Below are 16,778 nucleotides of genomic sequence, written 5' to 3' on the forward strand. Positions count from 1 at the left end.
TACTTTAGAATATATTTAACAGTTTTGACTACTGCCCTTTCAAATGAAAGTAGAAAATTATTTATTAAAAATTTCTTTTTAACATGGAACTATAATTTATAGACACCCTTAAAGTATATATATATATATATATATATATATATATATATATATATATATATATATATATTATATATATAGTTTTGTGTGTACCTCACAGAATTCAGTAAAGAAGAGTTCAATAAATGAAAAACAATATTTTTCACAAGGGTATGACATGGCTCAGCAGTGGAAAGGTTAATTAATTACAATGTCTAGGTTGGGATCCAGAGGTCAAAAACTGCAGATTTACTGTCTATGTCAGTGATTTGCAACCTTTTTTTTTTTACATTAAAAAATCCTGCGGCACACCACCATCCCAAAATTTTACAAAATGACACATTGTAGCCTAATACAGGATATATATACAGTATATATATATATATATATATATATATATATATATATATATATATATATATATATATATATATATATATATATATACACACACACACTGTACTGTGCTGTCATGCCATGCCTCCTACAAACTATACATTACATATTGGCATTCGTTCACAACCAATCATAATGATTGTCTGTGAATGAATGTCAATGTCATGGTTGTAAATGATGCCTGATGAGCCTGTCACATACCTCCCAATATTTCAAAATTTGAAAGAGGGACACCCCCGCACTGTTGTCAGTCTGCCGCGGCACACCTGAGGATCTCTCACGGCACACTAGTGTGCCACGGCACACTGGATGAAAAACACTGGTCTATGTATCACATATTTTCACTCATCTGGCATGGTTCACTTGAATAGATTGTAATCATTTTAATTGCTACCTGCAGATATTTTTAAATGTGAGTAAATATTTCCAATTGCTTTATTCAATCGCCAGTCAATTACAGCACCCATGTGATAATGCAGCATTGTATATAACACTTTATTAATGAAGGTATTTATTTGGAAGGTTATTAGCACTGCAAGTTTAAAAAACAAACAAACACAAACAACTTTACTATACATTACTTATAGTCTGTGTCCCAGGTAGTTTAATTAAGGGGCACCCACTTTTTATTATATAAAGGGCTGAACAATAACAGGATTGTTTAGGATTAAACCAGAGTCTCCCAGTGTCTGTGTTATTGGGCAGGTCAATGATATAAGCACATTGTACTTCCCAAACAAGGGTTAATAAATGGGGCTTTGTAAAGCAACTTGCATTATGTATACCTTCCTGGGGTGACTAATCAGTTGGCACAATATGTTTGGCTAGATTACTAGTGGAGCGCTATTGCTTGCACACAAGCTATATTCTGTTTTTGCGCAAGTTAAATTCTGCTCATATTACAAGTTGAAAGTAAATGCACCACAAATCTCTCTGGTTAACAGAAAAAAAAAAGTCACAAAACACATCAAATACATTTAAAAATACAGTAACTAATAATAACACTATCTAATAAAACAATTACTTTAAAAAAGTTATGAGATATATATATATATATATATATATATATATGTGTGTGTGTATTTATTTATATGTATATATCTGTATTTATAGACATATGTACACATATAAACATAATTATACATATCTACACATATAGATATAAATATAAGTGCACTGGAGCCCTTTGCAGTCGAGTAGATGAACTTCATGAAAAATCATATTTATGAACTATTCATATTTAAAAGTGTTATTCTGTGTATTTACTGTAAATATTTCAAATGTTTTGAATATAGCAGAATCTGTTCTATGTATTTTTAAATAGATTATATATATGCAAAAATCCATCAGATATATATTTAATTATCTCTAAGAATAAATAGAACATAGTTGCAGAACACTGCATTATGACATGTGCAATATTTTCCTATGTTGTGCTTTTAAATAACCACATTCATGTTGGCATGACTTGTCAAATATTTCAGATCCATTGTAGTCTATAGAGGAATGTCTATTTGTTACTGTGACTTTGAGAATGCAAGAGCGCAAACTTTTCACTTTCAACTCGTAAATACGCGTGCGAATCTCCGAGCGCAAAAAATTACTTCTATTGGTTTTAATGATCAAATGCAAGCGCAAACTACCACTCCACTTATAATCTGCCCCTTGATAATATTAATAAATGTTGATTGAATTTTGCTGTGATTATGTGGAGGTTGAAGGCTGTGTTAACTGGGAAGGCTGGCAAATGAAGAACTCGGCGGAGAACTTTGAAGTTATATTGCCCTTAACTGTATCATATTTCCCTTGAGGAATCATAGGCTGTATATATATATATATATATATATATATATATATATATATATATATATATATATATATATATATATATATATATATATATATATATATATATATATATATATATATATATATATATATATATATATATACAGCCACCAGTCAGCATCTAGAACCTAGGTTCTTTGCTGCTCCTCAGCTTACCTAGATAAACCTTTCAGCAAAGGATAACAAAAGGAGGAAGCAAATTAAATAGAAGTAAATTGGAAAGTTGTTTAAAATCACATGCTCTTTCTGAATCATGAAATAAAAAATGTGGGTTTCATGTCCCTTTAAACACAGTGTATCCTTAGTGTTAATTTGTTATATGCTAATTAGGATCATTGAAATAAAAATTTGCATTGCAATTTGATCGCTTGGGTGAAAGATACCTGACACAAACCAGATATCTGGTAACAGCACTTAAAGGGACAGTCTAGTCCAAAAGAAAGTTTCATGATTCAAATAGGGCATGTCATTTTAAACAATTTTCCAATTTACTTTTATCACAAATTTTTCATTGTTCTCTTGGTATTCATAGTTGAAAGCTAAACCTAGGAGGTTCATATGCTAATTCTAAGCCCTTGAAGGCCGCCTCTTCTCTCAGGGCATTTTGATAGTTTTTTACCACTAGAGGGTGTTAATTCATGTGCGTCATATAGATAACACTGTGCTTACGCACATGAAGTTCCAGAGAGCCAGCACTGATTGGCTAAAATGCATGTCTGTCAAAAGAACTGAAATAAGAGGCAGTTTGCAGAGGCTTAGAAACAAGATAATCACAGAGATAAAAAGTGTATTTATATAACTGTGTTGGTTATGCAAAACTAGGGAATGGGTGATTAAGGGATTATCTATCGTTTAAAATAGGGATGCACCGATACCGATACTAGTATTGGTATCGGTGCCGATACTAAGCATTTGCACGAGTACTTGTGGAAAATGCTCCGATACCTCAACCGATACTTTTGGGCAGCATTGTGAGGTAAGGAGGTACGCGACGCAAGGGAGCTTCTGCCCTTAATGTGCCCAGAGCCGCACTAACAAAAATGTTGTGAGAGAGCGCTACAGTAGAGGGGGCGGACCCACGCTGTGAGGGAAGGAGGGACGCGACGCAAGGGAGCTTCTGCTCTTAATGTGCTCAAAGCTGCACTAACATAAATGTTTCCAGAGAACGTTACAGTAGAGGGGGCGGACCCACGCTGTGAGGGAAGGGACGCAACGCAAGGGAGCTTCTGCCCTTAATGTGCCCAGAGCCGGGCTACCATAAATGTTTCAGGAAAGCACGATACAGTGGAGGGGGCGGACCCAGTGAGATAGTGTGACCAGGCTCCCTGTAATTGCACTAACATGTCAGCGATGGTGCGTAAACGAGCTGGAACAGGTACATTTATCAGTACAGCCTTTCATGATACTTGTCTTTCTATTTTCTATTTTCCCCCTGAGGTGCAAATCAATTACAACATAATCTTAACGTGACCACTGTTTTCTTTCACCCATGGGTATGTGAAAATTGCTTAACTTCAAGTATTTTCATTCCCCTTATTGAGTTTGTAACTACTATGTACTATCTATAGATCAATGATTGATCATGAATCTTCTATTGACTAGAAATGCTATACCAGTGCCCTTTTTTCCCCCCTTTTTTTCTATTTTCCCACCTTCACTTTCTGTAATACATGCCCCTGACAGTATTCTTGTACTGACAGTATGTAACTGTGAAAGGGAAGTAGGTGCAGCTAGCAGCATTTAAATACATCACGTGATGTACCTTCTGCTCTCTCCTGTACACCGTTACCAATCATCATTCTTTATGCTCTTCAGTTACTTTCTTCTTGGATTCATTTACTGATCTACTGGTAGCCCACTCACTTTGTAATGTATAATCTGTATTGCTTTATAGCTACCTGTTACACCACAAAGCCTCCACTGATATTCTCAGATCACACATTTTTTATATTATGGAATTTAAAACCAAAGTAAATCTATCAGTTTTATTTATTAGTTGTCGTTGATATAAGTTTAGGGGATAGTAGTGTAATTCACTTGAAAACATGCACACTAAGCTAATACACAAATAAATATATCTGCAGTGACAATTTTCTTATTCCTTAGTCTTTCTGTGAAGTTTATATTAACTTAGTGAGATCACTCATGCTTCAGTGCCTATAGGATGCAGAGTGCAAATGAAAAATGCAACGTTGTTTCTCACTGGAGAGGCTACTCCACTTATTAATATTTTATTTAACATGTTCTATGAAATGAACGTGAGTATTTACAACTTCGTTACAACAAGGAAATAAAACTGGTGTTATATATTCCATAATGTCTTTTGAGTTACATTTCTTCATACTTATAGAAAAAGCTATTTTAAATCCTAAAATAGTCTGTATTGTGCTTGGGAAATTGTCACATGACAATAAAAAAAGTATCGGTAATTGGTATCGGCGAGTACTTGAAAAAAAAAAGTATCGGTACTTGTACTCGGCCTTAAAAAAATGGTATCGGTGCAACTCTAGTTTAAAACAATAAAAATGCTGGTGTAGACTGTCCCTTTAAAGGACACTGGCGTGATATCCTTTTTTATGCAGCTTTGCATGTCAATATATAAAATTGTACCAACTACCCTGTATTATACAGGCAAAATGCATTTCTTTCCTAAATGTTACCATCAATGTTTTGAAAATATATTCATATTAACAATTTAAAATCCAATATTTTCAAAGAATTACAATTATCTTAAACAAATATGCTCCATGTTGCACCCTCTGAAATAAAACTTAGATTTGAGAAATTGTAGGAAAATAGGAACAAACCCTTTCCCAACTCTAAATACTTTGGTAATACCTTGTCCTTCCTTAGGCTGAACACCTCTGGCTTGGATGTTTATGAGTCAACTGATTATGTGATGAATAGCTATTCAGTTGTAATCAAGAGGGACATTTGGCACTGGCTGGAAAGCTGATTAACAAGTGAGATGTGAATTTAGTTGCTCTGAGGAGTGCTACTTTTACACCACTTAAACTCAATGTACTCTAATACAGGACATGTATGATTTGTCACAAGTTATTTGTTTTGTTAAAACATTTTAGTGCCTGATGCCTAAACAATCCATTACTGCTAGGAAGTCCATGACGGCATAATCTAAAGGCACATTTTACATTGTTAGCTGTAAATCTCATTTAGGCCCCGATATTCAAAACCTCTCTGCTCAGGTGAGATATTCTAAAATTATCCTCCAGCACTGCGAGATCCCTAGTGAAATTTTCAAAAGGCAGATTTTACTTAACTTTTCCAAGGGGCGTTCCCTGCATTTTTGACATTGCATAAGAATTAGTGCAGCTTAGGGGGTAAGTCACGCTGCGATGGACAGCCGATTGTAAATATATATGTATATGAGCATATACATATATTTTTACTGGGAACATACAGTTCCCATAGACCACAATGTAAAGGCCAACTTTCAGCCCTCATAACTGCTTCTGGCAGTTATTTTTTTTAAAAATAAAAATGATAATTTTTAAGAAACTACACACCACTGTGTTTTCTATTAACCCCTTAACGAACAGTATGCCCTGGGCCTCCCTCTGACGCGATCTCGCTAAAAGTAGCGAGATTGCGCTATTTCTGCATGCCCCATAGACTGGCAGAGTTACAAATGCAGAAAGGGACACAAAGTGGTGCCCATCGCTGGAGGGGGGCGGGAGCAGGTGGGACCGCTAAACTCCTCTACTCCTAGAGAGGCAGGGAGAGGGAAGGAGAGGAGTCAGAGGTAGCTTCTATAGTGCAGGGGGGGGGGGGTAGGGTAATGAGGGGGGCAGCTACACTACAGAAAAGATTTTTTTTTATTTTTTATTATTAAATGAAAATGGGTAGTGGCAGACAGCTGCCAGTAATTAAGATGGCAGAAACTAGTTAGAGGTGTGAGGGTTAGATAGCTTTTTGGGAGGGATCAGGGAGGTGGGAAGGTAAGGAGTTAATCCTACACTACATATTGGAGGCAAATCATGCCTCCAATATCCCCATCCCATGACACCTCACAATTGTGCCTGGTACCAAGAACCATGATTTGCATTATTTGCTTAATGCCATACTGCAGCACTGCACTTTGCACTTCTCATGGCATGGTAGGAATTGTACTGATGAGTACAACAATATACATATGTATATGCTCACTATGGTGGTGAGATACTTTGATAAATGCATGCTAATATATACTGCTCAGACTTTATAATGATCCTAATACAAAAGACCAAATTTGGCCTCTGGTCCTTATGTTGGATAAGTGTTAACAGATGATCTGAAGAAGAGGCTCCAGATACTATGTCATCATACTGATAATGTATCAACGGCTCTGATAAAAATAGTAATTAAATCAACATTTTCAGACTGATTTCAATGTACACACACTGATCTGCTATACATGCTCAGGTCTATGATAAAAAAAAAAAAAGTTTTTTTCTGCAGAAAGCTGTTCCTAGCAGAGCTCAATTCCTAGACAGAATTCATTTTGGAAAATGTCCAGAAAATAAAAACAAACAAAACTCCTTGGGAACCAGCCAGCCAACTAAACGTATCTGACTTAATCCTTACACGTCTCAGACAGTAAAACAGCTCTGTTATATCACAGCTATTTGTGCTCCAGCTAAATCAATCTGTTGTAGTGGTATGTATGTATGTATGTATGTATGTATGTATGTATGTATGTATGTATGTATGTATGTATACCCCTACCTATCCATCCATATATAATACATAAACACATATATAGAAGTTGGAAAAAAAAGCTTATAAAGGCTTTATCTACAAAAATCCAAACAAACATAGAGGTGAAGTTAGGAGAATCATTAGATTATGTAAAATTGATTGAACAGATGCATAGGAAAACAACTATATGGAACTACCAATATTTTTATTAAATAAAGTTTTTATTTTGTATTTTTTGTTATTCGGTTATTCAGAGCCAGACAATGGTGTTTATAGATGAATGCAGAAGAATCTAAAAGTTAAATGCCATCAGCAAAAAAGTTGATAGCACAGTAGAAGCAACTAAAACAAGTAACATACTTGCCTAACAACATAGATTACTCATAACTATTACAAATGTATCATATGAATACAAAACAAAGAGGCCTGTTTTGAAGAACCTGAGATGTACAGGGGAAATCAATTAAGTCTCACCTCAAGCAATACCCATGTTCCTTGATTTTTTTTTTAAAAGAAAAACAGTGCTGAGAAGTGAAACTAATCTGATAGATGTATATTATTAAGTCAGACAAGATTTTAGTTAGAATATATGTTGGTATGCATTATTATTTCCAAGCCACAAGTCTATTCTCTGTTGCAGGTAAGGGGTAGTAGAGGAATAATGTTGGGTTATAACCAATGCTTCACTAACATTGCTTAGTAATATAAGTAGTTTGGGCTTTAGTGAGTTTGAAGCGCTACAGTTCTATAATACTATTTTTTTTACTGCCTTTTCCAACCAAAGGTTTGCATTGCATCCATGAGAGAGAAAAAATATATAAAAAATAAATAAAAATAAATTAACTGAGACAGGCCAGGAAACGTTAGTATTGACTTTCACATCACAAGACTGTTGTGTGATTTCTTATCTATCAGTGATAGTATGGGTTCAGGTAAATATTAATATTCTTGTGTTGAATCCCTTTTTTTTTTTTATCGTTGCAGCTGTAGTGTATTTTTTTTTTACATACATACCCACCACTACAGCTACATCAATAAAAAAAGAGATTCAACACAAGAATAGTAGTCACTGTTTTACATGAAAATCAATTTTGTTTGCATCCCCAAATTTCTGATGCTTAGCACATGCACAAGTAGATCCCATCTCACTAAATTATAGTTGCCCCGGCCTAAAGGGCTTTGTGTCCCTGCAGCTCTGACTGCATGAAAATACTGTTTTAAAAGTAATATAAAGTTATATACATTCTGTGCTTTGTTTCCGTTATAACTCTCATGGGCTAATACATATTTTAAAGTCAGCCCCATCATCTGAAATTGCAGAGAGTGCTCTGAAACAATAAACTGGGATTACTAAGGTACTCTGCATCCCTGGATTGTTTAACATTTCTGTGAAATGCTTGTATGCTATAATTTATAGGTTGTTATTTTATTTTTAAGAAAAGGATGACTTTGATTACATTGCATCTGTTACTTATAAAGTGTAAAGAAATACCGAACACCCAAAAAAAAAAAAAAAAAAAAAAAAAAAAAAAAAAAAAAAAAAAAAAGTGTATGAGGACATGCTGATAGCCCATTACTAAATATCTAAAACTAGTTTTTGGGGAAATTCTTAAAACAATACTGTGAGGTATTAAAATTGCTCCCCAGAAATTTTTTTTGTAAACTTAACAATAACTATATGTCTGAAAAAAAATAACAGGACCAGCACGCACTTCATAGGAATGTCCTTTTAAATCACTCTAAGGTGAATGTAGGTGCAAACCTGGAGGACCTTCCTTTCCAAAGTCCCGGTAAATGTATTGAAATAGAACACAGAGGTAGCACTCTGTGGGGCAACAGCACCTTTATTGCGCAACGTTTCGGGGCTCCTGCCCCTTTATCAAGCTCGATAAAGGGGCAGAAGACCCAAAACGTTGCTCAATAAATGTGCTGTTGCTCCACATAGAGTGCTACCTCTGTGTTCTATTTCATTACAATAACTATTTGTCTTACAGAACTAGATCTTATGGACTTTTGTAAAATGCCTAGCAAAATACAATGTTACCATGACTTTAATAAGTACTAAATGTTAGTTTCCCACAAACACTACAGTAGTTCAAAGGTCAATTTCCTCATTAACATAGAACTGTCAAATAAATACTGGAAAAAAGCCCAGACAGACAACTTACAAATACATTGAGCAGCATTTTAGGTAAAAATAAATCAGGTAAAGCCATAAGGAGAAATAGGTTCAGCACCAGAAAACAAATACTGAAAGATTACATGAGTGTATCAATTATTTCAAGGGACAATTGAACTGTAGCAGTGTGAAATATGCATTTCTTCAGGTTTCAATTTTAAATAAATACATTTTTTGCAGCATTGTCTTTTAGAAAACTTTCCAGTGTGATTGAGGCCTCTCATATAATAGCATTTTCGTTTATCCTCACCACCACCACTCAACAACATTGTCTCACCTTAAAGGAACATAAAGGAGCAAATGATAAAATGCCTTAATGTGCTTGCAGACAGCAATATGTTAAAGGTGTTGAACATGTTAAAAGGATGTTAGTCTTTTTTTATTTATGTATTAGAATGTGTTCATATAAAAGGTTTTAAATGGGTTTAAAAGCCATCCTTTGCTCTGGCCAATTAGGAACCGATAAGCAATCTGCCCATGTCAACCAATTACTGTGCATAAGTCAGTTGCACTCCACGCTCAGAGGCGAGTGGAAGACTACCAATTCCAGAGTTAAATTACTGAAAAATCAGACAAAATAATCAATGTGCATTGTATATTTTTTTATTATGCATAAGTTAACATGTTATGGTGATCGAATGTTGACTTTATGGACCTTTATAGTCAGCTCTGGATTAAGGCAATGTAATTCTCATCCTGAGCTAAATGCGTCCATTCATTGGAGACTATACACAAACGCCATCCCTGATTGGAGCTAAACACTACCACTGAGCCAAACTAGTAGTGCATTTAGGGCCAGATTTACAGCCTGAAGCACAACCCCCCCCCCCCCCAAGCACACGGCCCACCGTTCACCACTATGCCAGCAACCTTAACTAAGATGGTCATCAGCAGTGAAATAACAGCACCGCGAGTGCACACTGCCATCTTTATTAAGGCCACCACAAGCATTGCTCATGTGTGGGTGAAGCCATACATTGTACATGCATAATACTCTCGAGGACCCAAACAAATATGGCCACCGCTTATGCACAGTGCTGTTATTTCACTGCCAGCAGCCATCTTGGCTAAGGTCACTGGCTGACTCATATTTATAATATACAGAGACATGTATCTAGCTCAACTGGGAGTATTTTTGGAACAATGTATAGTTTTGCTTATTTTTTAATAAAATTGTGCTGATTTTCAGACTCCTAACCAAGCCCCAAAATATCAGGTGTAAACCCAAGTCTACAGACTCCAGCTTGATCCTGTTTGTGTAAAGGGTCTTTTCAAAAGCAGGGGAGGATCTCTGCTTTCTCAGCCCCTTTCAGTGGGTGTCCCAACCTAACCTCATCAACAGTGCTAAACTTAAAATTTTTATACTGGATTTTTATTTATAGTAGTGTCAATTGCATGCAATTATGTGAAAATTGGTGTATACTGTCCCTTTAACTATGATTAACCTACTCCCTACTTTCCCTTACCTTTAATACCTCTCTAGCTCAAAACACTGACTCACCAATGATACCTTACTCCACTGGTCTACATAGAGTCAAAATCTTTTACTCTGAAGACACTTATTTAGGGTTTCTCTTTACAAGAATAAAAAACTTTGCTTGCAGCAGCGGTGAAGATAATTTGTGGTTTAGGTGTGGTTACTTTACACATAGGGATAGTTGTAAATGAGTTTGCCCATTGCTCTAAATCAGTGATTTTTAACCTTTTTTGCCGTGGCACACTTTTTTACATAAAAAAAAATCATGTGGCACACCACCATCCCAAAATTTAAAAAAAATATCACACATTGTAGCCCAATAGTAAATATATATATATATATATATATATATATATATATATATATATATATATATATATATATATATATACACACATACACATACACATACACATACATACACACACACTGCATGCATTGTGCTGTTATGCCATGCCTCCTACAAACTACACCTGCACTGGGAGTAAAAAAACAAACAAAGTTTAAAAAAATATGTCACACTGTTGTCAGTCTGCCGAGGCACACCTGAGGATCTCTCATGGCACACTAGTGTGCCACGGCACACTGGTTGAAAATCACTGCTCTAAATAATGACTGTCTAGTTTGTTTATAAAGAATAATGAACGTGTCTTATTTTTTCCACTACACATAAACATTTTATATTACAATCTCAAACTATTTTATGGCCCTTTACAGAAAGAAGGGGGGCAAGCTGCACCCTTATCTTTCATACTACATATGTGTGAGCCACACCTGTTCATACCACAGCACAGTGGGAGCCTTGAACTTTTGATTGGTTAGCAAGTGCCCTTCTCAGGAAACAGACAAAGTAGAAAAGATATACTAAAATAAATACTATTTATTTTGTATTTGTTCCTGTACTTTTACCCTGATGGAGGTTTTATATGATGAGTGTGTTTAAGGCATTGGACTTTATGAGATATATATATAAAAAAAAATACAAAGATTAAAAAAAAAAAAAATGCTCTATCAACTGGCGTGTGCACAAGATAGTTTGTGAAACATTTGCGGGCATAATTTGTTCCTGCACCTTTAAATGGCCATCAAATTAATAGTGCTTTTCAGAAAATATTTTTTGCAATATCTACTCATATACAAAAATGCTGCAATTGTTAAACGTTTCTTGTGAAATCTTATTCTGCAAATTGAAAAAAAATAAAAATATAATTCGCTTATGGCATCTATTTTCCACTTTCTTTGTTTGAATCTATATAAATGAATTAAAACCAGAACCAAAGTACATAATAGCTATTCCAAATGCACATCTGCTCAAATTCCAAAAGAATGCTGAATTTGCACTTTTCCAAGTCACTACTATTATTTCTTACAAATTACCAGTACAGTTAGATTGCCAGCTTTATGGTTAGATATATATATATATATATATATATATCGTTCCAGAAAGAATGGTTGTAAATTGAAACCCAGTTTATAATGTAAGTCAATGGGCAGTGAGGGAGATAGGTTCCAGGCCCCTCTCAAAATTGTCATAAGTAACACCTAATACATTATTTTTAAAGCTTTGAAATGAAGACTTTAAATGCTAAACAGCATTATAAACCTACTAAAATAATCACACAACACAGAATATATAATTAAACTAAGTTAAATGAACAAAAACATTTGCTAAACAGCATTATAAACCAAATAAAATAATCACACAACAGAGACTTCACTTGAATTTTTCTGCAAACATTTCTTTCTATGCATTCCAATCTGGACTGATTTATAGACAGGAAGATCTTGTTCCTTTGAAATCTGCTCGATAGCTCAGGTCTGGTTAAAGTGATTAATTTCAGCTTGGTTTGCTGCAACACAAGTGGACAGCTCCACCTACTGGCTATTTTAATAAATGAACTGCTTCTCAATGCTTTTCAATAGCAGTCACATGACTGGAAAAAAAGTTGTTATTCTGAAACGAACCGTTCTAAAGGTTCAATTTACACCGTTTCAGAATAACAACCTATATATATATATATATATATATATTACAGTATTATAATTTCTACAATTACAGAGTAGGATCAGATCAGAATTTATATTCACTAAGTAATTTAAAGAACAATGCTGTGAAAGAGAAATCTTTGTAATTCCTGTGTTAACCTATATTGCACATTCACTAGTATGTGGACAGCTCCCTCACATTTTAGTGAATTCTCTACACAATTACAATGGATTCAGACTTTTCAGTGAATCAAAAACTGAGAGCTTTAAGTTACAAATGAGAAAATGTCTAATTATATTTTGTTATTCAATGCAGCATATTTATTGATATGTTAACAGAATTACAATAAGGCTTTTGAACAAAATCAAACAAAAACGGGAAGAAAGAAAGAGATCTGGTAGTGTACAAACACACATGCTAAAAACTAAGCGAGCCAATCAGCCAATCCCTTCTAGTAGATATATTATGAATGACTTGTCACTACAGCTAATGGACCAAAATAGGATTAGTCTCACTAACACTACTGGATAGAGAGTAAAACATAATACCCTCGGGTATCAACCTTCAGCTGATGTCGTCATTACCTGCTCACAATTTATTTATTCAAACATAGTTATTATTGAATGTTTTTAGTAACACACTGAGTGCTTCTCAATCTATCGTGCTCCTTTACTATTATATGGATCCAGCAATGTGGAAACAGCACCAGTATCTGACTTTAACCCCTAGGAATCCATATTCTGTTAAATGTGTGCAGCATATTGTTCTATGGAAGCCATTCACATATTTCCAGTCTTTACTAAATAGATTGTATAGAACAGCATAAGAATGATTGGAAGTTAGAAAGGCTGCATGGATATTGATGAAATGTCAATTATATCTCACCAACAATAGTATTACATACATATAAAGGTAGGCTGATGGTTCCATAGTAAAATGCTGGGGCCCTCTGTACTTGCATTCATACACAGTACTATGTGCAACTGCTGGGCATATTAGCTCAGAGATTCCCTGCTGATAAGTTCTCCTTAGGGTAGGTCGCTTACCTGTGATAAACACTGTCTTTCCCTTCGCCTGCAGCAGCTTCCTTGGCGTTGCCCTACCCAGCACCCACCAACAGGCAGTGCTCAAGCACAGTATCCCCAGAGACACCGGCAGGTACAGGTGGCACAGCCAGTCCAGGAGTACCAGGGGCAACACATAGAGCATCAACAAGGGGATCAAACCCATGTCAGAGCTGGAAAACCTTAAAAACAACAGGCAGGAGAACAGGAGCCACACGACTGCGTGAGCCCAGAGTGAAGGGGAGGATGCCAGCTCCATGACAGAAGTGAGAAGAAGTCAGGTAAAGGGACAAATGAAAGAAAAGTTCAAGAGTTAAAAAAAGAAGGCAAACCTGGCGGGATGTGAAGACAAATACAATATATATAAGAGGAGGCTTAGAAAAGCGTGAGAATCTGAGGAGAGGTGTTGGGTAGAGTTAGCGGAGTAGGGGTGTGAGCAGAGGGACTAGGACAACAGTGAAAAAGTGCAGTGCCAGTGAGGCTGTAAGCGTGTGCACTGCAGAGGTTAGCTTGAGTTCAGCACAGAGGGAACCTTGCAGGGGTGAAGCAGGTACAGCACGAGCACACAACTCCTGCGCAAAGTCATGCAAGGCTGTGCCAAGCCCTCACAGCCACTCCGGGCTATTTATAAAGCAGCAACCGGCAGAGGGAGGGAGTGGCCTGGGTAATCTGCTCGCCAATGACTGACTGCATGCTGTGTGCGGGTCAGCGCGGGCTCAGGCTTCCTCTTCACTTATGCCCCGAGTTCCCTAGAATGGTGAGCGGTAGAGGTTTCTATGGAGCACGTGATATAGCAATATACTGTGCTTGTAGTGTACATTCTGTGTATGTTACCGTATTGGCTGTCACTGATCTCTAATGCGTCACGCCTCTGAATTTAAAGTACAGTATTTCAAAGTACACGCTAAACTTACAGTACCACCTGATGCTCTTTTAGGCACAATACTGTAACTAACTGTACTGCAGTCATTGGGCGCTCTTCTCCCTGACTCTTCTGACTGCGACTAAATGAAATGAATCCAGGACAGAGTATGTTACTGCCCTGTGGGGAAGGGGTCATGGACCACGCCACCAGGGATGATATATTTGTATTTTATATACAAAGCTAACTGGCTTCTTTGACTCGGCTAATTGATCACGGGACCTTGTCCCTAATACCTCTATGCAATAAGCTGCTCACTGTTGGTAATGACGGATTATTAGACCCAATACAGAGTTATAAAATGATAAACCTGTTGGGATCCTACTTTAACATACCAGCGTATATACTAAAGTCCATATAGGAACTGCTAGATTTTGTTTTTTAAATCTGTGATCCTTAATTCCCTTAATCAAGGGAGACAAAGCCCCCATAATAGAATTTGAGCCCCATTTCCAGCAATGTGTGCAACTTAAAGGGACATTGTACTCAAACATTTTTATCTTGCATATGAAAAAGCAGCACATTTAAAAAAATACGTTGTTTTTTTTTTTTTTTAAAAGATTAAAGGAACATGAAACCTAACATTTTCTTTCGTTATTCAGATAGAGTATGCATTTTAAACAAATTTCCACTTTACGGCTATTATCAAAATTGCTTCGTTCTATTGGTAACCTTTGTTGAAGGAGCAGCAGTGAACTACTGTGAACTAAATGAACACTTTTTGGGGCGAACCAACAACAAGAGGCATATATGTGCAGTCAACAATCAGCAGATAGTTCCCAATAGTGCATTGCTGGTCCTCTGCCTTAAATGGTATGCTTTTCAAAAAAGTATACGAAGAGAACAAATCCAGTTAAAAATCCATGCTCTATCTGAATTATGAAAGAAAACAATTGTTTAGTTTCATGTCCTTTAAGTAAAAGCTGCTTCCATTTTAAAGCTAATATTTCTGTATTACTACTGCGCTTCCTACTAGTCTGCACTAGCTGACAAGGATACTTTCTACTACTTTACGGTTGGAGAGGGACACTTTTGTAAGTATGTCAAGAAAGCTTTGGTTTATTCAGGAAAGGAACCTACATTTTTAAATCTACTCTTTTTACGGTAAAGGGACATAAAACCCATTTTTTTCTAAACAACATTCCTATTTACTTCTGTTATCAAATGTTCTTTGTTTTTTTTGTTATCCTTTGTTGAAAAGCAGTACAGTAAGCTTATTAGTGTGCACGTGTCTGAAGCTCTATATGGCAGCAGTTTTGCAACAATGTTAACAAAGCAAATTTGATAATAGAAGTAAATTGGAAACTTTTACAAAATTGTATTCTCTATCTGAATAATACATTTTTTTGGGGGGGTTAATGTCCCTTTAAAGAAAAATGTTGACTTCAATGTCCCTTTAAGTCAAGTAAGCAAAAGTTTCACATAGCTGTGGTGGTACAAACTGAAGTAAACATGCAGCCAAAGAACCTACAATTAATCAGAAGGTTCAGATCGGATTCTAATTGTTTTTCCTTAAAGGGTTACTGGAGTGAATGTTTGATTGTTCTCAAATTGCTCATAAGAGATTCTATTAAACTGCACAGAGAGGACTTTCAGTTGATGCACAGGATTATTTGGGTTCTTTTTTTGTTGCACCAACATAAAGTTTGATACAAAAAGTTTGCAATACCCAGATTTAATATGAAACAATTATAATCAAAATGAAGAACATTAAGAAGCTTAATTGTGCTTTGATTTTGTGATTCCATAAATAACTATACATGAAACACCTTGTTTAGCTACATGCTTTTCTACTCCATGTTTTCCACTTTCCCCCTCCTTAAAGGGACATTCAAGTCAAAATTAAACCTTCATGGTTTAGATAGAGCAGCAATTTTAAACAACTTTTCAATTTACTTAAATTAACAAAATGTGCAGTCTTTTTATATTTACACTTTTTGAGTCACCAGCTCCTACTGAGCATGTGCAAGAATTCACAGAATATACGTTTATGCATTTGTGATTGGCTGATTGCTATCACATGGTACAGGAGGAGTGAAAATAGACATAACTTTGAAATTTGTTATAAAAAAATCTACTACTCATTTGAAGTTCAGACTATGTGCTATTGCATTGTCTTTTTACCATGT

The 16,778-nt window shown here is 35.7% G+C and overlaps 1 protein-coding gene across 1 annotated transcript in view; it reads right to left on the reverse strand.

The window, feature by feature from the left end:
* HSD11B2 (hydroxysteroid 11-beta dehydrogenase 2) overlaps window positions 1-14,429 on the reverse strand; it is a 69,540-nt gene extending 55,111 nt beyond the window's left edge. Inside the window, exon 1 of the mRNA XM_053700560.1 lies at window positions 13,710-14,429. Within this exon, the coding sequence (XP_053556535.1) occupies window positions 13,710-13,986 (277 nt within the window). The 5' untranslated portion in view covers window positions 13,987-14,429. The remainder of the gene's footprint in view (window positions 1-13,709) is intronic.
* Between the last annotated feature and the right edge of the window lie 2,349 nt (window positions 14,430-16,778).

The sequence above is a fragment of the Bombina bombina genome, chromosome 1, assembly GCF_027579735.1.
Source record: "Bombina bombina isolate aBomBom1 chromosome 1, aBomBom1.pri, whole genome shotgun sequence".
Lineage (NCBI taxonomy): Eukaryota > Metazoa > Chordata > Amphibia > Anura > Bombinatoridae > Bombina > Bombina bombina.